Source organism: Vipera ursinii (assembly GCF_947247035.1).
Source record: "Vipera ursinii genome assembly, chromosome: 2".
Taxonomy (NCBI): domain Eukaryota; kingdom Metazoa; phylum Chordata; class Lepidosauria; order Squamata; family Viperidae; genus Vipera; species Vipera ursinii.
This window is the reverse complement of record NC_139513.1, coordinates 70,571,026-70,598,093: the sequence shown is the minus strand read 5'-3', so window position 1 is coordinate 70,598,093 and position 27,068 is coordinate 70,571,026. Positions and strand designations below refer to the sequence as shown.

Here is a 27,068-nt window from a genome sequence, read left to right as displayed (position 1 = left end):
GTCTCCCAGGCACCCCTCTCTCAATCACTGAAGCGACCGCACTTTTTCCCAAGGACGCGCGGCTCCTGAAGCCACGCCCAGCTCTCTCCCCAATCCTCACGGCCCTAATGTTTCCCAAACGCTGTAAGGGCAGCTGACGTTTAAGAGGCTAAAGCAGGGGTGGGCAACCTCGGCTCTTTTATGACTCATGGACTTCAACTCCCAGAATTCCTGAGCCAGCTATGCTGGCTCAGGAATTCTGGGAGTTGAAGTCCATGAGTCATAAAAGAGCCGAGGTTGCCTACCCCTGGGCTCAAGGTTTGCTGGCTTCGAAAAAAGTAAGCCCCGCCCTTCTTCTGAGCGGATTGGGCCAAGGACGCCGAACTCACGATGCCTTGGAATCAAAAGCCTGCGCGTCCCCGCCCAGCCGCCTTTCCGCCCGCCCTGCTGGGGCTCAATCGCCTCTCCGGGTAGAGGAAAAGCTTGCCAGCTAATTCTCTACGGGCTGGCTCTGTTTGACGGACAGGCCCAGAGCCAATAATAACAAAGTAGCTCAAAGGCGCCGCTCCTCCTCCTCCTCCTCCTCGACGGGAATCGAATTGGAGCTTCCGTGACTTCTCGGGGATCGGGGCGACGATCAGAGGACCATGGAGCCCCCGGTGAGGGATCGGCAGGGGCCGAACACGCGTGTCAGTGAACGGCGGGTGGGTAGGCAGCTCCCTGGTGCGCATTGCACGGCGCTTCCCCAAAGGCCGTAGTGGGATGGGGATGGCGTGAGTAGCTCTTTCTCTCCGCTTGGAGGGAGAGCGATGGGGTGGGGGGAATAGGGAACGTGAAGTCTGGTATGTCTCTTCGCCTTTCTTGTTATTCCTGGGAAAGCCTGCCTTGGTCTCTCTTCCGGTACCTTCTTAACATCACATAGCGGGCAGCTCAACAAGTGAAACCTCTCTATGCGTAGCGACACCCTTTCCTTTATGGCAGAGGTCTTCAAACTTGGCCCTTTTATGACTTGTGGACTTCAACTCCCAGAATTCCTCAGCCAGCAAAGCTGGCTGAGGAATTCTGGGAGTTGAAGTCCACAAGTCATAAAAGGGCCAAGTTTGAAGACCCCTGCTTTATGGTTTCTTGCCGTGGGAAAGTTACCAGCGGAGAAGGCCAATTTATCTCCTTTTCCATTGAAAAAAGTCTCTTCTCATAGCCGTGAAATGGGGTCTCTTTATCCTCAGAAGAATAAAGATGTCATGAGCTGAACTTACCTTGATTGTGCTGACGCAGTCCTAATGAAACCCTACTTTTAAATATGCGTTGTTTGCACTTTTCTTTTGGGATTGCTTGCTCCTCTTAGAGCAGGACATGTGGTAACGGCGTTCAGGACCAGTCCCCTGTTGCCCATTTTATGTATTTTAATATTCCTGTTACTACTTCTGTTATCATTTGTGCATTTCAGAGTAACTGTTTTCTATCCATTGGTTCGTGTTGGTGAACCAGCTGAGTGGCAATGAATGAGGTGAGGTGGGGCTGAGTTTGCAAGTAGCTTTGGTCTGGCCAATTCACTCCATTCATTCCCACATTAGGATTCAGTTCGGCAGTTTCATCTGAACGCACCATGTACAAAAAGATAAAGACAAGTATGTACAAAAAGATAAACACAAAGGACAGCAGTGATATAATTCTGTCCTTCATGGTGATAATTCCACTTATTTGGGAGGGAATAAAGGTCAGGAACTACTGATAAAATCAACCTCTTGCTCTGCAAAAGGCCAAAATTTGTTATATCGAGAGCCAATACTTCCCAGCTTGCTGAGTGCAAACTGCTATAGTGCTCCCAGCTCATTCATTTAATGACCCTTGCTTTTCACTCAAACAATTTTTATAACTTGACTTCGTGCCATCAAGTCATTTTGGACTCCTAGCGATAGATTTTCTCCATGGCAATCTATCCCTAATCTTTTATTTCAGGACCCCAAGGATGCAGTCATTGTCACTGTAACTGAGTCCATCCATCTTGCTTCTGCCATATTCTTCCCTGCCACCTTTCCCAGCATTTGAGCCTTCTCCAGAAAGCTGGGTCTTTGCATAATGTGTCCAAAAAAAGTAGGATAATTTGAGCCTCGTCATTTGTGCCTCACATGAGAACTCTGGGTTGATGTGTTCAATGATCCATTGGCTTGTTTTCTTGGTTGTCCATGCTATTCTCAGACATCTTCAACACCAAAATTCAAATGCCTCAATACTCTTCCAATCCTCCTTCTTCAAAGTCCAACTTTCACTTCCATAGAGTGTCACAGGGAATGGCTTCCATGATTCTGGTCTTTGTAGGTATAGACACATCATGCCATTTATGTTTTCCAAGGGTTTTGTGGCTGCTGTAACAAGTATTAGTCTGTGACATAGTTCCTTTACTGTTTATGGCTTGCTCCTTAACTGTTGATTGCTAACTTGAGCAACTGGCTAGTTGCAAACATGCTGCTGATACCCTTCTCTTGAGTCCATCCCAACTAATTATGGTCCTTTATTTCTTTATATTTGTAACGTATAGTTGCTGGGTGATACAGAAGAAATAGCTGCTTTGTACCGTGATCTGAGCCAGTACCCTTCCCTTTCCCATGCTTGTATTGGACCCGAGGTAACAACTCAGTATGGTGGCAAACATTGCAATATTTATACAGGTAAGCTATTTAAAGTTGAACCCACATCACTGGGTTTATATTTGGCTCCATAGAATTTAAATATCTATTGTGCAATATTGTTATCAAGGGTCAAATGTAACATTGGGCCCTCAATCCCATAAAACAGGTGTCAAACTTGCCGCATCACGTGACATGTCGCGATGTATCACGACTTTTTTCCCCTTGCTGGAGCTGCGGTGGGTGCGGCTTCTGCATGACGCATCTGGCCCGCGGGCTGGCAGTTTGACATGCCTGCCATAAACAAAGTAAATCAGATTAAGCATAAGCATTACTTTTTTCTAGCTCTGTGTTTGATTGACGTCTCTCTTCTTTCCTGATGATCCCAAGAGATTAAAACTCAAAAACAGTAACTGTAACAGTTTCTATTGCAGACAGAAGATGAGAAGGATAGGTTGTTACTGCCAACTATAATTTCTTTTGTGTTTCCCCTATTGAATGATGGTGGACTTTTTAAAAAACCACCGCACTAAAAAAAGAGTCTGTTTTATTAAAGAAAGCATAATGAGTGACAATTTCCTTAATCAAAGCACATGGCTTATCAATTGCATTGGGAAGGTTACACAATACTTCAAACCTAGACTAAGGAAACCATTTGATAACTTGGTGCAGTGTGTGAATCCAGTCCTGATAGTGATTCTTCTCATTCAATAAGGAGGATTTTTCCTATTGTGCTGGATTAAACAGAAGTAGAACTCTTTATGTAAATCATATAATAGTAAAATCTTTACTTACAGAGTGGTCACAGCGGGACTTGGAAAGAGCTGAAAATGTGAAATTCTGCCGTCAATACCTCGTTTTCCATGACAACCAGTCCATTATCTATTCTGGCCCCTCTGGCAATTGCACTGAAGTCAAAGGAGAGTAAGTCTAGACTGCACTGGCCTCTCCTTGCTGCTGACCCAAGAAACATTTGAAATATATTACTTAAATTGATCAGGCATTTATTGGGACTAATTTGAGGATTCCCACTGTGGGCAGGGGATTGTTTAAAAGCCAGTTTTGAAGAGCCAGTTTGGTCTAGTGGTTAAGACGCTAAGCTAGAAAATGGGAGATTGTGAGTTCAAGTCCCAGTTTAACCATGAAAACCAATTGGGTGACTTTGGGCCAATCACTCACTCTCAGGCCAGCCCACATGACAGATTTGTTATTATGCGGGGGGGGGGGGAAGGAGGAAAAAGGTCTATTGCAGGGGTAGGCAACCTTGGCTCTTTTATGACTCATGGACTTCAACTCCCAAAATTCCTGCTATGCTGACTGAGGAATTCTGGGAGTTGAAGTCCATGAGTCATAAAAGAGCCGAGGTTGCCTACCCCTGGTCTATTGGATATGTTCACTGCCTTGAATTATTTGTAAAAATAATAAAGGCAGGATACAAACAATAAAAAGATGCCTAGGTCCATTTTGCCCTATGATTTTATGGTTCTATATTTATAGAATATATATTATACATCTATATATATATATTCCACCTAGACTGCTTAGTCGGGATTCTCCAAGTGGGACTCAAAAAGCCGTTCTGCGAAAGATGAGCAATAGCAAAGGCGAGGAAAAACAGTTTTTAGAGGTATGTCTGCCTGCTTCACTCCTGCTCAGTAAGGCTTCATGGCTTGGGGGGAGCAATAGGGGTCCTTCATTCTTTCTACTTTTATCACATTAAATTGCTTCTGTCTGTGGAAGCCATGTTGCAGCAGCTATGATTTGTGGGGCTTTGATTTATTTTCCCTGCAGGAAAGGAAACTCTGCAGTTTTCCCCCATCCTAAGGGCACTGTCAGGGAAGCAATTAGTGACTTCAGTGAGGAAGAAGCTCTGTGACTTAAACTGAAGTGTCTCTGCTCCTATAGGTGTGGGGAAAAAACCGGAAGGTGAAGAGCATCGAGTTGACAGCTCTAGAGAAGCATGGCCAAGTATATGATGACGGTAAGGCTTTCTATAAGTTTCAGTTTCTAAGAGGCAAGAAACCAGCTCCAGATAATGGTAAATGATAGGAAAACCTTGGTTAATCTTGGAAAAAAAAGTCTTGAGTCTTTTAATACCTATATTTGAGGGATGGCTTAGAGCAGGAATGTCAAACTGCCGGCTCACGGGCCGGATGCGTCATGCGGAAGCCGCGCCCACCCCATTGCCGGCAATGGCAAAATCTTCCCGATACATTGCGCAACATCATGCGATGTCGCACGTTTGACATGTGTGGCTTAGAAAATCCAAAATCATGTTTGGGTGATAGAAAGATTTTAAAACTATGCCCACCAGGCTGTTGCTTTCTGATAGAAGCTAATGGGATGCTGCCTTAGGGAAGAAAATGCGTACGCTTGAGCTTACTGGGTATCATCTCCTGTTGCCAGATCAGTTTGGCTGTTTGGCCTGGTCACACTCAGAGACTCACCTCCTCTACGTGGCAGAAAAGAAGCGTCCCAAGACAGAGTCTTTCTTTAAGCCCAGAGCCCCTGAGCTGAACACTGAAGAGGAACTGGCCAAGACTGAACGAGACAAAGCAGTAAAGGTGGGGTGGAAATTCTCTTTTATGATTTCCCAGGAAGCCAACCTTTCTGTTTTCCTTGATCTGGAAAAGCTGTCACGCTGCCCTTATAACAATCTGGGCAGGAGATAAATGCAAAATCAAGTTTTCAGAACTCTGATTAGTAATCCACCCATCAAAGGGAAGTTGTACAACATTCAATAAATCTCTGACTTTCAAATGAGCCTCCAATATATTGACAATTTATAGTGACAAAACACTTCCAATTTCTTAAAGTCGTAGAGTAGAGGAGGTTGAAACCTCCCATTTCCATGTATGCAGGGTTTTTTATTTTTACGAGCATCTGCATCTGTTCACTCTTTTGGTAACTGCTGCTTAACTTACTAGCAGTGCGAGAACTAACTTTTAAAGAGCAACTTGATAGCCTGAATAGGTCTGTTTGAGTGCTTTGGTGTTTAAGTCATTAAATCGGCCACGAACCTAATTTTCAAGTTCAGGATAGCATCCTGTCTCTTAAGAAGTGTTCATGTTGTTGCCTGTTCTTTTGGTTGAAAGTTAGCTGTTTGCTAGGTGTGCAGTTCTTGATATCAGCCTCCAGCAGAAAACATCACAGTCTTTTTACCGTCATGAAAACAGCATTAATATGTGATGCTTTGGGAATCTGATGCTTGCATCTTGGCTTGATCTGAAGTAGCAACTATCTTCTACAGCAGTTTACTCTTAAGATGCTGTGACCTGTGAAATTGCATCTATAAGAAAGGTATGCCTTAAAACGTTCTTGATCTTGACAGATGTAAGGTTAGAGCGAGTACTGCAAATCATGGCCATCTTCCAGATAGGTGAAAATCCTTTTGCTAGCATGCCAAGTATCTCAGGGGAGCTCTGTTTTTATGTTGTTTTTCTGCCTTTCTTAGGGAGAGCAGTTTGTATTTTATGAAGACTGGGGAGAAACTCTGGTAGCTAAGAGTATCCCTGTACTGTGTGTATTGGACATTGAGAGCAACAATGTTTCTGTGCTAGGAGGAGTTCCAGAACATATCTCACCTGGACAGGTCAGTACAGAGCACTTGGGATGTGGGATAGTTGATTTAAAAAGGTAAAGGTTCCCCCGCACATGCGTGCTAGTTGTTTCCGACTCTAGAGGCCGGTGCTCATCTCCATTTCAAAGCCGAAGAGCCAGCGTTTGTCCGAGGACGTCTCCGTGGTCATGTGGCCGGCATGATTAGATGCCAGAGGCGCATGGAACGCTGTTACCTTCCCACCGTAGTGGTCCCTATTTTTACCTGCAGTCTAATTATGGCTGAATGTATATACGTTTGCTATATCTTGTTGAAAAGAATATAATAGCTGTGCTACAACTACCTCGAAGAGAAACAGTTTGGTGAAGTGGTCAAGGCATCATGCTAGAAACGGGAGACTGTGAGTTCTAGATGGTGTACCGCCTTGGGCACAAAGCCAGCTGGGTGACCTTGAGCTAGTCACTTTCAGCCCTAGGAAGGAGGCAATGGCAAACCGCTTTGGAAAAACCTTGCCAAGAAAACTGCAGGGACTTGTCCAGGCAGTCGCCGAGAATTGGGCACAATTGAATGGAAGAAGTAAAACCTGCAATAGAATGAAAGATTCATCCTTTGGCAGGCAAAGAAATCATCTTTCTGGAAATAGCATCTTAAATCTCCCATATCAGACTCCCAGACAAAGGGATGGGTTGTGATTCCTGTTCACTCAGTGCAAATATTGGTGTGGGTTTTTTTCAAACTACCCTGTCTTTCTAGGTTGAAAGATGATTTCTGAAGTAAAATCTTAACTTTGCCCACCTCTTCAAACTTAACATTGTCTTCTCTGCTTCAAAGGCTTTCTGGACTCCAGGTGACACAGGAGTGGTATTCACTGGCTGGTATCACGAGCCTTTCCGTCTAGGCTTGAAACACTGCATCAATCGCAGGTGAGTTTCCTTTAGAAACTGAGGAGGAATCCAAGTGGGACTTGACTGTTTAGACTGCAAGAAGTGTAGAAAATCCAATAGTAAACAGATAAACTCAGGAAAACTTAGAAGTTCTTTTCCCCAGGATAGTTTGGGGTACAGCATTGGTTGTCTCCAAAAATAGCACTTGAAAGGGTATTATGGTCTTCATGACTTGTGGTATCTGCCCTCCAGTATGATGAAGCAACATCCCAGCGTACATAAGGATTATTTTTTCATTCTAGTATTGTCCATTTCTAAGATTATAATTGCTTTGCTATGAGCGGGGGGGTGTCAGCTGGACAAGGCTGACTATTCCTTTTTCTGTTTAAGGGTTAAATAAAATGGTAGCTTAATTTTAAAAGAAAGGGATCTCTCTACCCTTTTCCTGACCAGTCTTATATAATCCCTTCCTACGTTACCACCAGCTGTTTCCCTTCTGCCCCCAGATCATCACTTTTCCATGTCGATCTGACAGGCAGTCAGTGTGGTGAGTACAGGAATCCATCTTATCTCTCAGTCAATGTATGCTGGTGGTGATTTCTCTTAATTCATTACCTCCCCTCCTACTGCAGAACTGTTGTCAGATGATAACAAAGCCATTTGGTCTCCACGGTTGAGCCCAGACCAATGTCGCATTGTATATCTGGAGAATCAGGCTTCTGGACCTCATCAGCAGTGTAGCCGTATCTGCATGGTGAGCACTGATTTTGAACTATTGGCACAAAACAATTTCAGGTAACCTGATTGCATCTAGCCAAGTCGTTTATTTAGTCTTTAATTTATACAGGACTTTGAACCTCAAATATTTTGTGGTCCTTGTTCTAAATCAGACATGTCAAACACAAGGCCCGGGGGGCGAATCCAGCCCACGAAGTGGTTTCATGTGGCCCATGAAGCCATCCTGGAAACAGTGAGGGAACGGCCCCCACTGCCTTGGCCCTGGCCCAGAGACCCCACTTCTGCCAAAGACCCCCAGATTTGTCCCACTCCTGCCCAGGCCCCCATAGGCACCCTTGATGCCAATGATGTAGAGCTGGCCGTACGCACTCTAGCCATGCCCACTCAGTAGGCCACGCCCACCCTGGCCATACCCACCCGGCCCCCTGAGGGCAACTGTAATGCTGATGTGGCCCTCAATGAAATTGAGTTTGACACCCCTGTTCTAAATGATCCTGAGTTAGTTTAATCTGATTAGACTAGGAACTTCTGTGTGGCTGTTATGGATCAGGAGGGTTGCTTCTTCAACAACCTTGTGAGAGAAATGGAGGCAGAAGTCTGTAATGAAAGTTTGTTTTTTTTATCCCATTTATATCCCGCCCTTCTCCAAAGACTCAGGGCGGCTTACAATCTAAAGCACAAATCAATGTAAGAAGAATGAGGTCAAGTTTTTTTTACATGGAACAATTTTGTTTGGTCTTCCAAACTTGGAAGTGATTATATCTTTTGCTGCAGGAGAAATAAGTCAATAGATTTATGAAGCATTTCAGTATCACTTTATTTATTGTATATATTTTCTCATTCATACACTACCTCACACTATTCTCATTCATACACTACCTCACTCTATTCTGATTCCTAGTGGTTAGCAACATGGCTTTCCATGACATTTCTTAATTTGAGAACACGAAGTAAAATATAGGCCAGGTTGTTGTTCCTGCCACATCCCAGTTTGATGTCTTTTGACCTTTTTTTTCAGTATGACTGGTACACAAAGCTCACTTCTGTGATAGTGGATATTGTCCCTCGACAGATCCAGGGTGAGTAATACGATACAAATGGCATTCTGAACTATGGATTTTTTGCTCCAGATGAATCTGTGATGGGAGGAGCATTAGCCACAAAAATCTATCCTTAATTCTGCCTTCTAAAAACAAGAAATCATTTAATGGCTGGGAAATGGCATTCACTTTTTTAATGCAAGGGATGACTTCAGGGTTCCTTCCACGAATCCTTCCAGGAATCTTTCAATCTTTGGAAAGCCTGATTTACTTATAGTGCTGCTGAGTATTTTCTATAGAGGTTTCATCCCTTCCCTGGCCCTTCTTGGAAGGATCATGTTAAGATGTTTACATTGCCAGTCTAGGAAGTGCTTAAAAAAGAAATACTTATGAAATAAATAAAGCCCAACCCATACATATGTCATATTTTCTTTAAAAATAAAAGTTGAAAAGAATCCCTTACTAGCTGTCACGTTAATAAGTATATTTCTTATTCAGATAGGCCAATCTGGGTGAAAGATGGGGGGGTGTTCCAAAAAAAACAAACTGGAAAATGCCAGATCTGAGATCTGATAAACAAAAGGGGATTTGTGAACACCTGCACATGTCTATCCTAAATATGTGGAATGCAGAACATTTAGAGAATCTGGTGAAGTATAGTTCCCAATGGAGCCTTTCTAATTTCATGAAAACAGCTGCTGCCTGCATGAATTTGTTCTCTCTTGCAGATGGATTTGCTGGAATATATAGCACAGCACTGCCTGAGCATTGCTGGGCAGCAGACAGTCAAAGAGTTGTTCTGGACACCACTGAGCGCAGCAGGCAGGTAAGGATATTGCTGGATTGTTAGGCTGAGCCAAGAGTATTTTGCACAAGCTAAATTTATCCTATCTGGTTAACCTCTAAAGCTGGCATGTCAAACGCGTGACGTTGCGTGACGTATCATGACTTTTTCCCCATTGCCGGAAATGGGAAGGGCGCGGTTTTGTCGTGATGCATCCAGCCCGCAAGCCGGCAGTTTGACATGCCTGCTCTAAAGGTTCTTCCAGGGGTGGCACGCCCACCTATGGTGGGAAAGAGGTAGACCCCCAGAATACTTTACTAAACATTATTTACGTGGAGTTTTGATTGAGATCTGGGCCAGAATTAGGAAAATATATTATAATAAAGTGCCAGCTTGGGCCTCACCCCTGGAAGCTGTGATCTATCCGACTTTATACAATTTTGAGAAAAAGTTGACTTATAAAGAGTTATTAGATCTAAGTGGGAACTTAAAAGCAAAGTTATCACTTCAGGAACAAGGGTTAAATTTAGATTGGTGGACCTATCTGCAAATTAGTAGTAAATACACGAAGGACAGGCAGAGGCCTGGAATTTGTCGAGAGCGCCATACCCTGGATAGGATTTTGTTGGGAGTGGATGATAAGATCTTATCTAAGTGTTATAAATTTTTTATGGCTATGGAAGTAGCTGAGGAGGGCGCGAAGGCTTTGATCCATGCCTGGGTGAGAGATTTAGGTTGCTCAATAGATATTGAGAGGTGGAGCGAAATTTGGGTTAAGAACATTAAGTTAACACGGTCAATAGCATACAAAGAAAATATATATAAAATGGTATATTGTTGGCATTTACTGCCGGCCAGGCTCGCCAAAATGTTTCCGGGAACATCCCCAACTTGTTGGAAATGTGGTGTCAAAGAAGGCACATATTTCCACCAATGGTGGACCTGTCGAGAGGCTATGAATTTCTGGAAGAATATTCAGAAATGGCTAAGTGAGATGCTGGGATACCATATACAATTGTGTCCTGAGGTATTTTTATTGGGGATAAGACCACGAAATATAAACAGAACTACGTGGTACTTGTTGTTACATATAACCACTGCTGCAAGATTGGTGTGAGCCCAATATTGGAAGATGGATGTTAGCCCACCCGACCAAATAGTAATTCAGAAAATAATGAACTGTGCGGAATCAGATCGGCTCACTATGATGTTAAGGGGACGAGGGGACACAGATTATTATTTGTCTTGGAGTCAATGGTACAATTGGATGTCAAAAAGAGCTATTAGTTGAACTTTATTACTTGTTATATGCAATAATTTCTCCTTTCTTTGTGGTTGCTTTCTTATATGTAGCAGGACAAGCTTATTTGCTCCTCGCAATGTGATGTAAATCGCTATTGACTTAATGTTTGCTTGATACACAAATAAACAAAAAAATTTAAAAAAGGTTCTTCCAGATCAGGGGTAAGCAACCTTGGCTATTTTATGACTCGTGGACTTCAACTCCCAAAATTCCTGAGCCTACTGGCTCAGGAATTCTGGGAGTTGAAGTCCACAAGTCATAAAAGAGCTAAGGTTGCCTACCCTTATTCCAGATGATCTTTAAGTATTAGGTCTGTTGAATCAAGGAATAATCTAAACTTTAAGTCACATGGAAGTCTCCGAATTGATCTAGGATTATAATGACATAATGACATCTATAGAGGTGGTTATGGGTTATGTGCATCCTGGCATTTGTTGTCTTTTCTTTATTTTCCTTTCTCTTCTGTACTATTCTTACATGTTTAATTTGTTATAAATTGTGGTGTGAGAAATATATAAATATATATGTACAGTAGATCCTTCATATGCTGCTTTTCCCCTAGGAGTTGATTGTGGTGGATATGGCATCAAAAAGTGTACGTTCACTCACCAACAGTAAGTAAAAAAAATTCCTTATCTCAGTAACTGGATGCCGTTACCTAGCTGAAACATCTCATGGGGAAAAAATGCTAATATATTAGCTTATAACCAGACTGGCAAATTAGGCATACTTCTGCTTGAATATGGAGGTTATCCTGACAGGAACATTGATTTTTTTTCCTTTCCTAAACTAGGTTCTTCTCTTGGAAGCTGGGTGCTGCTCACCATTGACAGAGATCTGATGGTGGCCAGATTCTCCACGCCTAACTCTCCTCCTATGCTTGTAAGTTCTGTGTGGCTAGATATTTAACAAAGGAACCTATGTTAGAAATCCTTCAGCTTAAATGTCATGAATAAAAAATGTTTGTGCTTTGTACCCAACATCAGTTTAAATTCTGCATATCCAAATTTTATTGATCAAATAACATAGGATCTAATGCTGGATATCAATAATTTATATTTCTGCAGATGGTAGCTTTTCTGCCTCCTGCAGGCAAGGAAGCGGAGGTGAACTGGGTATGTCTGGAAGAAACCAGCCCAATTCAAGGTATTAGTTGGGATGTCCATATTCTTCAACCTTCTCCCGATCAAGACAATCCCCAATACAGTGAGTATGCTGAGGGGAAACTTGGACCAATGTAACCATCTGTTATTTCTATGCTTCAATTTGAGTTGCTTTTGTACAGAAACATTTGAGACACTGGTAGTGATTTTCCTTAACCTGCAAATTATTACCTGTATTCCCAGGAGGTCTGGATTTTGAAGCCATACTACTCAAGCCCACTCAGGTACCAGAGCAAAGCAAACTTCCATTAGTGGTGTCACCACATGGTAAGTTGCTTGTTCTCTTCCCTTCCCTTATCCTGGTACTGTAACGTCATTCCCCCATCATTCATCTGAGCTTGACTCCATTCTTTTTCTTGAAAGGAGGCCCACATTCAGTGTTCACCACCACCTGGATGCTGTATCCAGCAGTGCTCTGCCGAATGGGATTTGCTGTGTTATTGGGTGAGTAATAATCTCTTTCAGACACCAAGATGTCCGCTGGGTCATCAGGCATAAGGACTGTAGTCAGAGGTACATGCCCTGGGTAATCATCAGATCCTCCTTTAAGCAAGCAGTGATAGAGTATAGTGCTATGATAGTCAGTTCAGTAATCTTGATGTGGACAATATTTTATTATTCCCCAACATCTGTGCTTCCAGATGTCCATGGGCATATTCTACTCAGCCACACAATCATATTCACAAGAAGCTGGAGTCTTTTGACACTGGGAGTATGTCAAGGTTGATTCCAATAGTAAAATCCAAAGCTTCTAACATTATTGGAGGCATTGTTCTGCGCAATGAAATCTTGCTAAGGCAAATAAGTTTGAAACCAGAGAAAGGTTGGCTACCTTAATATTATGCTTTTCCTCCCTTTAAGTGAATTATCGAGGATCTTTGGGCTTTGGCCAGGATAGTGTGGATTCACTACCAGGAAATGTGGGTTTCCAGGATGTCAAAGATGTGCAGGTAAGAAAGTTCCTTCCTCCATTTCCAACAAGAGTGTTTGAAACCTTCACTACATGGAGAAATGTAGATATTTGCTGTAGCAAGAAGGAGATTCAATTGTCACCCAAGGAGAATGGCTGTTTATATTCCCTTGCCAGATAAAACTCTCAGTAGGATAAGTGTGACATTCTTGCAAGACTGTACCTCCTCTAGAGATGTGTGTAATATATATGTTCTTATATATACAAGAACAGGAAACAGTAACACAAGGGGCTAGCCAAATGTAGGTTGTACTTTTCAAGGTAGGCACTGAGACAGTCTATCATATTCTTATCAGAATTCAGCCAAACATTTGGAGTGGATTGCTTTGTCCATATGTCTGTTCAAGATGCCGTAGTCCTTGCTCCTTTAGTAATTGTAAATCTTTTCCTTGTAGTTCTGTGTAGAGCAGATGTTAGAGAAAGAACCTCTGGATTCAAAGAGAGTAGCTTTGCTTGGAGGATCTCATGGAGGTTTCTTATCTTGTCATCTCATTGGCCAGTACCCTGGCACATATAAAGCCTGTGTGACCAGGAATCCTGTAGTCAATATGGCCTCCATGATTGGAAGCACCGATATCCCTGATTGGTGAGTATTTATGATCAGCAATGTTTTCTCTTTTGAGCAGAGGCTATCATTACTGATGCCTGCTCTGTGGCTTCTTCTAGGTGCTTGACTGAGGTTGGGCTACCCTATGACCAAGCTGCTCTCCCAGTTCCTGAACAGTGGGAGAAGATGCTGCTTCATTCACCTATGCAGTATGTTGACAAGGTACAACACATCCTTCCCTCTCTTTTTGTATATCCATTACTCTCAGATTCTCATATTTTTTCCTAAGTTTCAGTGCTCTGATTTCCACTTTACATTCTTTCCCTTTAGGTTCAAGCACCAGTTCTCCTATTGATTGGAGAAGAAGATAGGCGTGTTCCCCCCAAGCAAGGCTTGGAATATTATCGTGCACTTAAGTCCAGGGGTATTCCAACCCGGTAAGCATCTTGGGGTAGACTTGCAAAAACTGGGGGTCTACAAGAGGCCATGAGGTTACGAGATCAGGGAGAATAGAAATACATGCAATGGGGGGGAGGGAAGGAAAATTATAATCTGGGCAGAAGATGGGGTGAAATAATGATAGGGAAGGAAATGTCGGCCAAGTAATTGAATATTAGCTGATGCCTGTGTCTCTTTATATTTCTAGGATGTTGCAGTATCCAAGTGATAACCATGCACTATCCAGTGTGGAAGCTGAGGCAGACGGTTTCATGAATATTGCACTTTGGCTTCTCCGTCACTTGAACTAACAATTCCAGAAGCTTACTCTTTTTGGTTGAGGCCAGCTAACAGAAAGTCAAGTCTCTTCAGTCTGAAAGACCTTCTAGTAGCTGATTGGTACGCTGATCCCTAGTCTCCAAAGTCTGAACGGGCACATAACATCGTCCTCTAGGCCTGTCAATTGTGCTAGAACGAGAAGCTACAAAGGCCAAATATATCATTTTGCCAAATTTAACATTTTATCAATAATATCACCCTTAGGGTAACTATGCAGAATGGTCAAGTACTGGAGCAATGATAAATATTCTCATTAGATGGTATTAGAATCTCTGTAATGCCGTTTAAATGATTGGAGCTAAACTGAAAAGAATGAATTTCAAAAATCAAGCTGCAGAATGTATTCTTGAGATGAATCTTATTAATTTCTATAAATCCAAATTATGTAGTTTAAATACTTAGATTGGGAATGACTGGAATGCAGTATTTTGGAGAAGTGATGTAAAATCATTAACCTGAAATTTAATGAAGTTATGCTTCACAAAATTAAGTTTCTTGATGGCTTTGGATTAGAGAAGTCTGATTTTGTGGTGTACGGTATGTGAAAAGAATCTGGGCGTGCTTCTTGACCACAAGTTAAACAAAGCCAGGGATGTGATGCAGCTACTAAAAAGGCAAATGCTATCTCAGAGTGTGTTAACAGGAACACAGTCCAGACCATAGGAAGTAACTGTTCTAATCTACTCTGCTCTTGTCAACACCCTTTTGGAGAACTGAGTTTCAAACAGCATAGTAACACGGAAGCAAGTTCAGAGAAGGGCTACCAAGATGGTGAACGAACTGGAAATCATGTTTAGTCTAGAGAGACAACTAAGGGAAGATATGATAGCAGTCATCACATATCTGAAGAATTGTTTCACAGATGAGAGAACTGATTTACACTGTTTGCCCAGAGGGCAGAAGCAGAACTAAAGGTTAAAACTACAGTGAAGCAGGTTCAGGCTAGACGTCAGGAAGAACTTCCTGATTGTATTACTTGTCAGCCTGCGGTAAGTTCTCCTTTACTAGGGTCTTCAAGTTGGAAGCTCATCTATCACACCTACTATGGTGGATGCAAGACTCAGCAGATTAGTCTAGGTGACTTCTTTGGTCCCTTCCAAATCTGATTCTATGAATCTATTTGACAGTGAACTTTAATAGCTGTAGTAGTAAGTCACAGCATGTTAAGGGTTATCTAGGAAGGAAAAATCATTCACTACCAGACCAAAGAATTACTGTCACTGCAATCTGTGCACAAACATCTAGTAATAAGCCTTTTTAACAGTATGATTAGCTCTGATATATGTCTATTTTTTCCTCGCACGAAATAGGACATCCCACATTCTTTCACAGAGAATGAATTATTTAAAAGAATCTAAATGAGAAAATAACCTGTTACTTGTTCTATTTATAAAATCTCATCATTTTCCATCTGAAAGAATGCAAAGAATGGTTAAATTAAAATATACTAATTCACAGGATAGTTTCTGATTTACTGAAGACCAGTGATTTGAACAAGGACTTCAGTCTCTGTTGTGTTGTTTCACACTGCACTGCTTTATTTTTGGTTTGTAGTGATGCTGCACTGAGTAATGTATTGCAGGCCATGGGTTATAAGAATGTGCTATAAATGAAATTTTGTTGAGATTTTTATTGAAATAACAATTTGATCTTTGCCACTTGCTTCCAGATCTGGATATTTCCTGTCCCTTGTTTACTTTTCTGGCAAAAGCAAATGTGTTGAAGGAGATGCACATGGTGTTACCATGGGCAATTTAGCTAGGTGAACTTGTGTGTGTCATACATATATACCAGTAGCGTATACAGTGCAAGGTTGTCCTCAGTCTACAACCATATTGGAGCTTGCCCAAGGTAGTTCTCAATTTACAACTGAAAGAGTGGTAAGTTGCCTACCCAGTAAGTTGTAACATAGTAAAGCCGTTCACCACCTCACTATACCTGGTTTTTTTGCAATGGTCATTAAGTGAATACAGTCATAACACAAACCCATTGTTCACTAAAGGCCATTTTGCTGAAAACAAAAATGCCAATTTTCAGCAAAAACATCCTAAAATGCAGTCATGTGACCACAAGACACAGCAAATAGCCAAAATTGCAGGCTATTGCTAAGTGCCTAACATGGTCATGTGACTCTGAACTTCAGGGTTAGATCATAAGTACTTTTTGGGGGGGTGCCATTGTAACTTCAAACAGTCACCAAGCATCTGGACATAAGTCAAAGACTACCTGTATTCAAACACACATAAGATACACAAGGTTTCCTCTGATCAAATAATTAACATAGATTGGGGTTGTGCCATTTATATTCTAATAGAGTATGGGCTGTTGGTTTGATCTCCGACCTTGGCAATTTGGCTGCAAACGTTTCGTCTCCATTGGGGGCGGGGGACATCTTCAGTGTGCTTTGAAGATGTCCACCCCAAATGGAGACTAAATATTTGCAGCCAAATCGCCAAGGTCAGAGATGAAACCCACAGCCCAACTACCAACCAGAGCTACTACCGTAATATTCAAACATATAGGATAATATAAACAGATTATATTCTCCACAACTGAACTTAGACTCTAGCCTCCGTGTTGAATGTATTTCCTTCTCTTCTACCAGAACAACTTCTAGAGTGCTTTACAAATCAATCAAATCAGAGAATCTTTGCCTGGAAAGACACAAGATGAAGGGTAATTGGTGAAAAAGAGAAAGGAAAAAAGGCTTATTCTGGTACTGTGATAATGCCCGATTCTTGTAACTGGTGAACTGAAATGGATAGTGTACATCTACAAGCAGCTGGCATGAAAATCAGTTCAAAGAGGAAAAACAAAAAAATAAAGATTAATTTGCCAAGTAGAATAAATGCTGGTTTTTCAACAATTATGGTGGCCCTACTTCTATGGATGGGGGTTTTGTTGTTGTTGTTCTTAGGATGCCTACTTTATTTTTTATTTTTTTTCGATTCTGGCAAAAACTACATTGCATGCTTGCACACTGTCCCATCCTCTTGTAGTCCATTCATTCCATTACAGCTTTTTTAGGTTCACGTGACACCGGAACATATGCTAGCCACGCTGCTGGTTTCACGCTACTGTGTACCCACGACACGAAAATCTCTCTACTTTTCCTCTCCGCCTTCCCTTCGCCTGTCCTCCTCCCTGTTTCCATGTTTTGCTGTTTTGACAAGTGATGGGCGGATTGTGTGAACGAGCCCGGGAAGCAAAATATCCGCGACTGGACATTTAGATAGGACGGTTGCAGGAGAAGAAAGGGCGGAGGGGAAAGCAACGCACTGCCTTCCTCCCAGGTGCCGCGGGCGCCAGGGGCCAAAGTCGCCCTCTGCCCCCGGGCCGTTAAGGAAGACGGTCGAGATGGTGCTGGTCCCGCCTTTGCCATCTGGCGGAGCCAATCACCGCGGCTTTCCCTTATCTCGTGCCCGCTGTGGCACTGCAGCGTTGGCCTTTCTGCCGCTGAGCGGACGCGGCTGGATCTCACGGCTTTTGCTCTGCCAGAGCTTGACAAGTTTTCGGGCGGCGGGAGAAGAGAGAGTGGGCGCATGGCGTGCAGCTCGGAAGGCGCGAGAGAAGCGGTAGGGCGACTTTGAGGAGGGGAGTGTAAAGGAAGGGAGGGAGGCAGAACTGGCCCGGGACGGTGGAGAAGAAACGGAGGAGCAGCTCCTAAGGAGGCGCCCCCCCCCAAACTCGTCGTTGCTGCCTTGGCCACTTATTTATTTTTTATTTTAATTCCATTTATATCCCGCCTTTCTCCGAAGACTCAGGGCGGCTTAAAAGCTTAGCAGTAGCCTTCATTCTATGTATATGCCTGCTTATTAGGGCTTTCACACACACCCCAAGCGGCATTATTACAAAGTCAGCTTCATTGCCCCCAACAATCTGGGTCCTCATTTTACCTACCTCGGAAGGATGGAAGGCTGAGTCAACCTTGAGCCTGGTGGGACTCGAACTTGCAATAATTGCAGGCAGCTGAAGTTACTTAAGGAGGCATTAGCCCACTGCAAGGCTTGATTGCTCTCTCTCTCTCTCTCTCTCTCTCTCTCTCTCTCTCTCTCTCTCTCTCTCTCTCTCTCTCTCTCCCCCTCCCTCTCTCTCTCTCTCTCTCTCTCAGTGGCGTAGCGTGGGGGGTGCAGGGGGGGCCGGCCGCACCGGGCGCAACATCTGGGGGGGGCGCATTAGATGCATTTTACTTTAATTACATCAGTATTTTCATAACAAACAATACACGTGCTTAGGGGGGGTAAGGGTTTCTTTAACTAATCTAGTGGAAGAGACTCGAGTGCTAAAATCCACGGGTTAGGGGGGCGCAAATTACTTGCCTTGCCCCGGGTGCTGACAACCCACGCTACGCCACTGCTCTCTCTCTCTCTCTCTCTCCCCAGCTGTCTGGCCGAATCGGGGCCGTGTACCAGGAAGTCAGCCGCTTTCCCTCGGTCACTTATGCCAGCGTCGGACCCGAGGTTGCTGCCCGTTGTGGCGCCAAGTGCCTGCCCCTCTACACGGGTGAGCCAGTTCACTAGAATCCCTGTTTCTTACTCCGCCGGTCCTGGCCCTCAGAGTACAGGTAGTCCTCGACTTACAACAGTTCATTTAGTGACTGTTCGGTTACAACAGCACTGGGAAAAGGGATTTATGACCAATTTTCACGCTTAACGACCGTTGCAGCATCCCCCCCCCATGGTCACATGATCAAAATTCAGAGACTTGGCAACTGATTCATATTAATGACGGTTGCAATGTCCCGGGGTCATGTGATCACCTTTTGCAACCGTCTGGCAAGCAAAGCCAATGGGGAAGCCAGATTCATTTAACAACCGTGTCTCACTTAGTAACAGAAATTTTGGGCTCAGTTGTGAATGTAAGTCGAGGACTACCTGTAGTTTATGTTAGGAAGGGAGAGGGATAGCTTTCAGGTTCCCTCGGTTTGCCGGCTTCTTGAACTATGGTACCACGAACGAGGTAACGTTTGAAATACTTTTTGCATTTTGCAAACAGATGGGAAAATGGGCTGGCAGAAGGCCAAACTGATGAATAGTCTACTAGTTGGAGAAACTTTGTCCAGCCTGTGCCTTCTGTAGTTGTGACTGAGGATGACGGAATCTTGAGGAGGGGAGATTGTGATTGTGAGTTGAGTAGGAAAATAAAATGTAGGTTTACCTCCAGTGTTAATTTTGTTTTGTCACATCCACTTTACTGATAACCCTAACACCTGAAAATGCAAAGATCTGTAAATCTAATATTAAAAGTCAAAGAGCATAACAAAATAATGGCATTAAAATTAAATATAAAGAAGACCAAACTAATGACAACGGGTGGAATAACCAGTCCTACAATTGACAACGAAAGTATCAAAGTGGTGGTAGAGAGATTTTACCTTTTAAAATCAACCATCAATAGTAAAGGAACAATCAGTCAAAAAACAGGCTGTATTCTAGCATTTGGTGCAGCTGCCATGAAGGTCTTGGAAAATAATAATCAAATTCCACAATGTACTTAACAAAGATCAAAATTGTGCAGCCTGTGACATCTATGGAAGTAAAAGTTGGACTTTAAAGAAGCAGGTTAGGAAGAATATTGATCCCTTTGAACTTTGGTATTGCAGAAGAATACCACGGATGGCCAAGAAAACAAACTAACGGATTACCAAACAAATCAGCCCACAGTTCTTATTGGAGGCACAAATGATCATGCTCAAATTATTCTATTTAGGACACATATCCAAAGACTCAACTTTCTGGAAAGGTGGAAGGAAAGAGAAGAAGAGGACAACAAGCAGTGGATGGACTAAGTTATAGTGGCAATGAGTGCATTGTGGGAGACTTGATTGACCAGATTAGGGATAAATCATCATGGAAAAGATCTATCTGTGTAGTCACTAGGAGTCAGAAATGACTAGAGGGCACCTAATCACTTTACTGTTCATTTCCTCAAGTAGGTTTTTAAGACTAAATGTTCCCGGCTTTAGAGAAGCTGAGTTTTAGAGTTTAGATCAAAGCTTGTTAAATATGAAACAGTATAGCTTCTTGTCTGAACTTCTACCACAACCAAGACAACAAGACCAATTGACCTAGCAGCTCATATAAGAACAATACAGTATCAGACTAGCCTGACTCAGTTCTCACTTTCATTTAAGTTATCAGAGATATCAAAAGAGAAAAGGTATCTGATAAAGGCCGAATTGTATTGGTAATGGATGCACCATTGGAAGACCCATTGGGGATGGTACTTTCTGGATAAAATCTATTGATATGTTCACTGTGTCAACATTGATTTGATGGCACATCATCAGTCATAACTATGCCATATTTCTAAGCGGGCTATCACATTACTTTTTAAAAATATATTTGAAGTAAAAAAATGGTAAAGTATAAAATATTAGTCACTTCAAAGACAACAATATTATATTCCAGAAACCTGGGCACGCATCAGCTTTCTCACTCAACTTCCTTCTTTTCTGCAGAGTGGCGCCACTCAGATCTGGAGCGCCATCAGAAACTGCGATTCAGTCGCCAATATATCCTTCACCATGATAGCAGAGCAATTCTTTCTGTTACTCCTGTTGGTATGCCAGCTGAGATTCACAATCTGTATGTAAAACATCTATGTTTCCACATGTCTTTCTCCTTTAGAAGTTCCTGCTCAGCTTATTTTATTATTTTATTTTATTTAAATCAATTTACATGGTCGCCCATCTCACAAATAGAACTCTTGTTTGCTGATGAAGACTAAAAATACCCAGAGCGTTCTCCCCTTATCTGACTTCATAGGATGGATACAAACGGTGGAAGTAAGGTAGACCCTGAAACACCTTGGCCACCACTTACTGTAGTTTATGATTAATCAGATACAGTAGAAAAGTTATTAGAGTAAGGATAATTAGCTTTTCGTAACCATGAAGATGGGTGATAAGAGTTCCAAAGTCTTATTTCTCCCTGCCATTAACTGCGAGCACACTTAGTTTCATGTTGCACCAGTCCAATATCTATTGATTACACTTCATTCAGGTTCACAGCAAAGGGCTTTCAGCTACCTGAAATTCTTTGGCCAGAGGTGGTAGGGGTTATAGGATTGCATAGGCATCAACCATGAATTTTCTCCCCTTTGGATCTCTAAAGTAGATAGAAAGGAATAGACTTACCTGTATGCTTTTCTGGGAAATTGCTTCCAAGTTGGCTCTCCTGTTTATGTGGCACCCTCTTTTCTCTTGTAATGTAGGCTGCTGACTGGAATGTCTCCCACTGGGAAGTATAAAGCCATTCTCACCCATTATTTGGAAATGGGGCAGAAACAGGAGGTTCTGGAGGTAAAGTATATGCTATTCACGGCTGTTTCTTCTTACCTGCAAAGAGCAAGGACAGCACTGAAAATGTTGCATGCTGAAACTGACTGGTATAGGTATAGCAGCCTTAGCTATAACATAAAAGTCAGATACAGACTCAGGAGATTCAATAAGGACAAATAAAATATTTGCTTAATGAACCCTATACTGTAGTTGCTGGGCTTTGATCTAAGAAATTTGTATAAGGTTTGCATAGCTAGGGTCAAATATATATGGAAACTGGTCCTTTACAGTAATGTACTGGGAATATAAATTGTGCTTGTCCCACTATGAAAGGTAATTGTTCTACCTAGAGCAGACATGTCAAACACAAGGCCCGGGGGCCGGATCCGTCCCGCAAAGTAGTTTCATGTGGCCCATGAAGCCATCCTGGAAACAGTGAGGGAACGGCCCCCACTGCCTTGGCCCTGGCCCAGAGACCCTCAGATCTGTCCCACTCCTGCCCAGGCCCCCATAGGCACCCTTGATGCGAACCATGTAGAGCTGGCCATGCCCACCCAGTAGGCCATACGCACTCTAGCCACGCCCACCCAGTAGGCCATGCCCACCCAGGCCACACCCACCCGGCCCCCTGAGGGCAACCGCAATGCTGATGCGGCCCTCAATGAAATTGAGTTTGACACCCCTGACCTAGAGTTACAGATCTTAGTAGGAAAATGAATTCCAAGTAGTTCTGTGTTAATTCACAGTCATCCTTCATTTCCTTGGAGCCCCTCATCATTCACAACTTTTTCAGTGATACCAGTAGAACCAGGAGGGAGAATTCTGATGAGCCTGTTGATTCTTTGGCCTCAGTGTGTGGTGGCAGGTTTTGCCCTGTACTGATTTCTGTGTCCCAGCAGGTTTGGAGCAACAATGGGAGGGTAAGAAATATCAATCTCACAGCGCTGGATAAACATGGCAAAGTGTACACAGATGGTAAGGGCAGTAATAGTAGGCTTGGCCGCATGCTGCTCTCTGCAGGCTTAGCAGTGGTGCTTCCTCAGTCCTGTGAGCTCTGCTCTCTACCAGCATAGCACTTGATCATGCTCCTTCTTCCTAGTAACATCCCTTTCCCAGTGCCAGAATGAGTTCTCCTAGCTGTCTAGTATTGTATACTTTCTTTTTTCTTGCCTTTTCCGCAGATGGTGGTCTTTGTAAAGAGCTTTGCTGGCTATTGCAGCCTGGAGATTGCAGACTTTCAGATCTTGGTAGCGGATACTGGGTGAAATCCTGCCGTGAATATCACCCATACTTTCCTGCTGCTTTGTCAAGTTAATTGTGTTAATCCGGCTACAGTGCTATATTTTGCGAAACACAAATCTCCCCGGCCATGCAGGTTAATTTTTTTCACAGCAAGTATAGGTCTAGACCAGGGTTCCCCAAAGTAGTCAGTATTGATCCCCAAGAGTCAACCAGACTATCCAAGGAGTTGATAAACGTCTGAAGCTCAAAAGGGGGTCAATAAAAGTTGAGGGGGGTGTCAATACATGGTTGATAAATTATAGAAGGTTGATGGGGGTCAAGTAAGCTTTTGGGTTTCTCTAGAGCTTCAGGCCAGTCAAGAAGGTGAGGTGCCTCGAAGTGAAAAAGGTTATCCAGGGTTGAACGGTCAGCCACTGGTGAAAGCAACCTTGAATTGTCTCTGTCAGCTGTCGGTTTTCAGCCACTGATAAATATAGCATTGCTTATCCTCTAATCAAACAACTTAATTTTTCCATCTCTGCTAGTTTATCTTCACCAACTATTCCTTTGTTGTGGATATCTCAGAGTCTAGTCTCGTACCAGTAATTATATTTTTTTTAAAAACTTCCATGTTTCTTTTCCAATTGGCTGTCCATTATTTCAGGCCAGAAAGAAAAGTTCTGGTTTCAACTGAATGTTGACTTTTAAATTATTTTGTATAATCATATATATTTGAACACAAAAAATTCTTGTCTTTTTTTTACAAATCTACCAGGCATAACAAAATGATCCTTCATGTTGTCTATATTTCTAACATAAACGTGAAGTATCTTTTACATAATTTAGACAATTTTCCAATATGTAAGTGGTACATCATTTTATAAAATAATCTCTTTTAGATTATAACAAAATGTAAGTTTTAGATAATTTAACCACATATTTTCTCACTGCATGTATATTGTTTCCAGAGTTCTTAGCTCATTTTATCATACATTCACTTCAAGTTTCAATAAAAGTTTATACATTTTAACAATTACACGTACATAGTTCAATTTCAAAATTGTCTTCTATTGCTAAATTCCAAATAACTTTCTCATAGGCTCTAGCCTTTCTTGAACAAATTACTTCATTCAAGTCCCCTCATTAAACACCAATTTTCATACAGTAATCCATTAATTTATCTTTAAGTCCTTTGCATAAAATAAAAACTTCCTGTTGCTACAGAAAGAATGAATTCAATATTTCTGGCTGGTGTCAAAGAAATAGTGGTAGTTGAGAAGCAGCATTTGCTTCTAAAAAAGGGATGAGGAATTCTCTAATTGCACCACAAGATAGGCCATATTTACACAACTTTAATGTTATAAACCAGAGTTTAGAATGCAAGCCCTCAAAAGCCAAGCTATGTTACTTGAGATTTCTTCTCTGTCTTTACTGAACATGCTACCTCTCAGTTAACAAAATGTGACAAGCATGAAACATTTGCATAAAATAGTCTATTTATAAGAAAAGAGTCTTTTCTTACAAAAGGCACAATTTAACATAAATTACAATAGTTGTATAAGCACATGGTAATTTTCAACTTTGGTTACTGTTTGTCTTTACCAACAATATACTAAAACTAAGTGAAACAGCCATAATCATTTAAGGATAGTAGGAACTGCTATCGTGTTGTATTGTTTCATTTACTTGCTTTATTTAAAACATCTATATACCATTTCTCTGGAAGAAATTTCTAGTGCGTAAAACAGATCCACTTGCAACCTGAGAAAAATCCCTTTGCCATACGTGATAGATATAACTTGGTTTCATAGCATTTTAGCTTCAAAGCTATCTTAAATGCTTAGAATTCTGTAAAATAGTGCTAAATACAGTAAAAGAAGGGGCCCTTTTGATGCAGATAGAAGTTCCAGGTAACCAAGGAGATGCAGTATCTCAAGGACAAATGACAATTGAAACTCACTCTTATCACAACAATTCCTATTATGACAAAGAAATGAGTCGAACTTTGTATGTAATTATTAAAAATATTGCAATCTCATCTAATTTCTTACCTTTAGCCTATTGTTAAGTAACTGCCTATGTAATTGCCTTCTAAACTGCATAATGCACATAATCCATTTTAAATGCTTGTAACCTATGTATAATCCTGGAACCTTTATTCTGGGCTGTTGGCCCCCAAAAGCTTAAGGTCCAATAACTCACTATATTAGTAAACATAACAAAATGATGATCTGGATCCTCTCCTGTTGTTTTGGTAAGTATACTGGGTGCTGTTTTTACCATACTTCTCAGTTTAAAGATTGTGGATTACAATAAATGCTCATACAGTACATTAAGCCATAATTTGTTTATTCATTTTACTGGCTAAATTTATGAATTGTGTTAATGCGCAATCCTTGCTTCACAAGCCACAGTGGGTAGATTCAGCTAAGTGCAAATTAAACAAATCACATTAGGATTTAGATATATGAATCAGGAATCAAATGTCCGTTCCCTTTAGTGGTTTTGAAAACATCAATTCAGGCAACTTGTGACCCACAGTTTACAATCAGCATATAAATTCTGCTAGCTTTTTTTTAGTTTGGTCAGGTGATCCTGCAAACTTGTACCTACACATGTTATTTCCTATTTCTATCCTACCACAGAGCAGTTTCGATGCTTTGCTTGGTCCAATTCAGAAAATCAGATTGTGTATGTTGCAGAGAGAAGGCACTCTGCAAAACAACAATATTTCTCTCAAGAGGAATTCACTGAAGGGCTGGAGGTAAATAAAGAAAGCCATAAAGGTTTACCTTTCTTTTTATTTGTTTTATTCATTCAAATAACTGAACTATGTCAAGTATCTTACGGTCCAAGAGCCTATTGGTAACCCACGCAGCAACTTCAAAATAGACATGGCTCAACAGACAGGTTGACCTGCTGACAATATTACCACTGCATTCTTATCAGCTGCAGCTTCCAAGTCATCTCCAAAAACAACCTTGCATGGAATTTGTTAAAATATCCAATCAACCAAGAACTGATCGAAGCATTAGTTACTGTAATAAGAACATTATAAAACCTTTCTTTTGGCCGGTTGCATGTTGAATTTCTCCATGTATCTAGAGGCAAATGTAAGCTCAAGAAGAATTGTACAAAATTCATCACAGCACTGCATCATTGTGCTCGGCTTCTAGAAAATAATTTGCAAATTTTAGATTTCAAATTTGACCACTATCCAGACTTACTAGTGTGATTCATGCATCAAGCCTTGGGGGTGGGGAAGCTATAATTTATATTCAGTAAAAGGAGTGCTCATGAAGATAGGATACTGGGTTGGTGATTGGGAGGCCCGCGTTTGAGATCCAATTGTTACCACGGAATGGCGTGACCTCCTGTTATATGCTCCAGCTCCTGCCAACCTAGCAGTTCGAAAACGGGTGATCCCAAATAGATGGGTTCTACTTCAATGGGCAGCTTAACTGGGATGTGAAAGGAGCCCCCAACTGGGCCTCTCCCAGGCAATGGTGATGTCACAGTTCAATCCTTTCAATCCCAACACAATTGTAGTAGTATTTGTATTTAGTCTTTGTCTATCTTGTGAAGGACTACAGATATATAGCTCTCTAAAATACTAATTGGTCTGATTACATTCTAGAATGAGCGGTTTGTGTACAATGACAACTGGGGAGAGGCACTGGGGGACAAAAGTGTCCCTGTGTTATGTGTGTTGAATATTGAAACCAGTGACGTTTCAGTGCTAGAAGACATCCCAGGGCACCTCTCCCCTGGGCAGGTTAGTATAATGCAGCTTGGTAAGTTAGATTGGGAAGAAGACAAAAACAATATCCCAGGTGTCCACTAAAGAACTATTACATTGTCTTTTGGTTTGCAGAAGCATATTTAAAGAGAAATATTCAGGGTGGGAGGCTAGGCTGGGTCTTGGAAACTGTTCTGTTCAGTTGAGCTTTAATATGGCCCTTGATATTTTGCCTCTTTTATAAGTGCAGTTTCTATACATTGTTCCCATACTTTGAATAGGTAATATTCAATGACCCCATAACAGATGCTGTGGGTATGCAAGGATAACTTCGCATTACATAGAAAATACTTCTTACGTGCATTTGTTAATCTGGGGCAAGATGTTATCACGTTAACTCCCCACCCACGTTTATGCTGCTACTTCCAGATGGATCATTCTTAATTCTATTAATC

The 27,068-nt window shown here is 41.9% G+C and overlaps 1 protein-coding gene across 3 annotated transcripts; it reads left to right on the top strand.

Annotated features, from left to right (window-relative positions):
• Positions 1-567: 567 nt before the first annotated feature.
• Positions 568-16,118, top strand: LOC310635298 (acylamino-acid-releasing enzyme-like). 3 transcript variants are annotated; one of them, XM_083354089.1, is made up of 22 exons: positions 568-638; positions 2,519-2,648; positions 3,404-3,530; positions 4,143-4,233; positions 4,512-4,587; positions 5,013-5,170; positions 6,061-6,198; positions 6,997-7,088; positions 7,556-7,596; positions 7,682-7,803; positions 8,806-8,866; positions 9,556-9,653; positions 11,477-11,528; positions 11,708-11,796; positions 11,982-12,120; positions 12,261-12,344; positions 12,441-12,521; positions 12,939-13,027; positions 13,443-13,633; positions 13,714-13,816; positions 13,925-14,031; positions 14,241-16,118. In XM_083354089.1, exons 1-22 carry the CDS (start codon positions 627-629, stop codon positions 14,341-14,343), a joined length of 2,184 nt encoding a protein of 727 aa, XP_083210215.1. In that variant the 5' UTR covers positions 568-626; the 3' UTR covers positions 14,344-16,118. The 3 variants fall into 3 exon arrangements, with proteins under 3 accessions (XP_083210215.1, XP_083210214.1, XP_083210216.1); XM_083354088.1 differs by having other exon boundaries at positions 605-683; XM_083354090.1 differs by lacking the exon at positions 568-638 and adding an exon at positions 1,436-1,486.
• Positions 16,119-27,068: the final 10,950 nt, after the last annotated feature.

Bases quoted from the DNA above. Each gene is read 5' to 3' on its own strand.
- LOC310635298 (XM_083354088.1), top strand. From the start codon at position 627: ATGGAGCCCCCGGTGAGGGATCGGCAGGGGCCGAACACGCGTGTCAGT. The intron at 7,089-7,555 runs GTGAGTTTCCTT...TTCTGCCCCCAG, and splicing joins AAACACTGCATCAATCGCAG to ATCATCACTTTTCCATGTCG. The intron at 14,032-14,240 runs GTAAGCATCTTG...TTATATTTCTAG, and splicing joins TCCAGGGGTATTCCAACCCG to GATGTTGCAGTATCCAAGTG.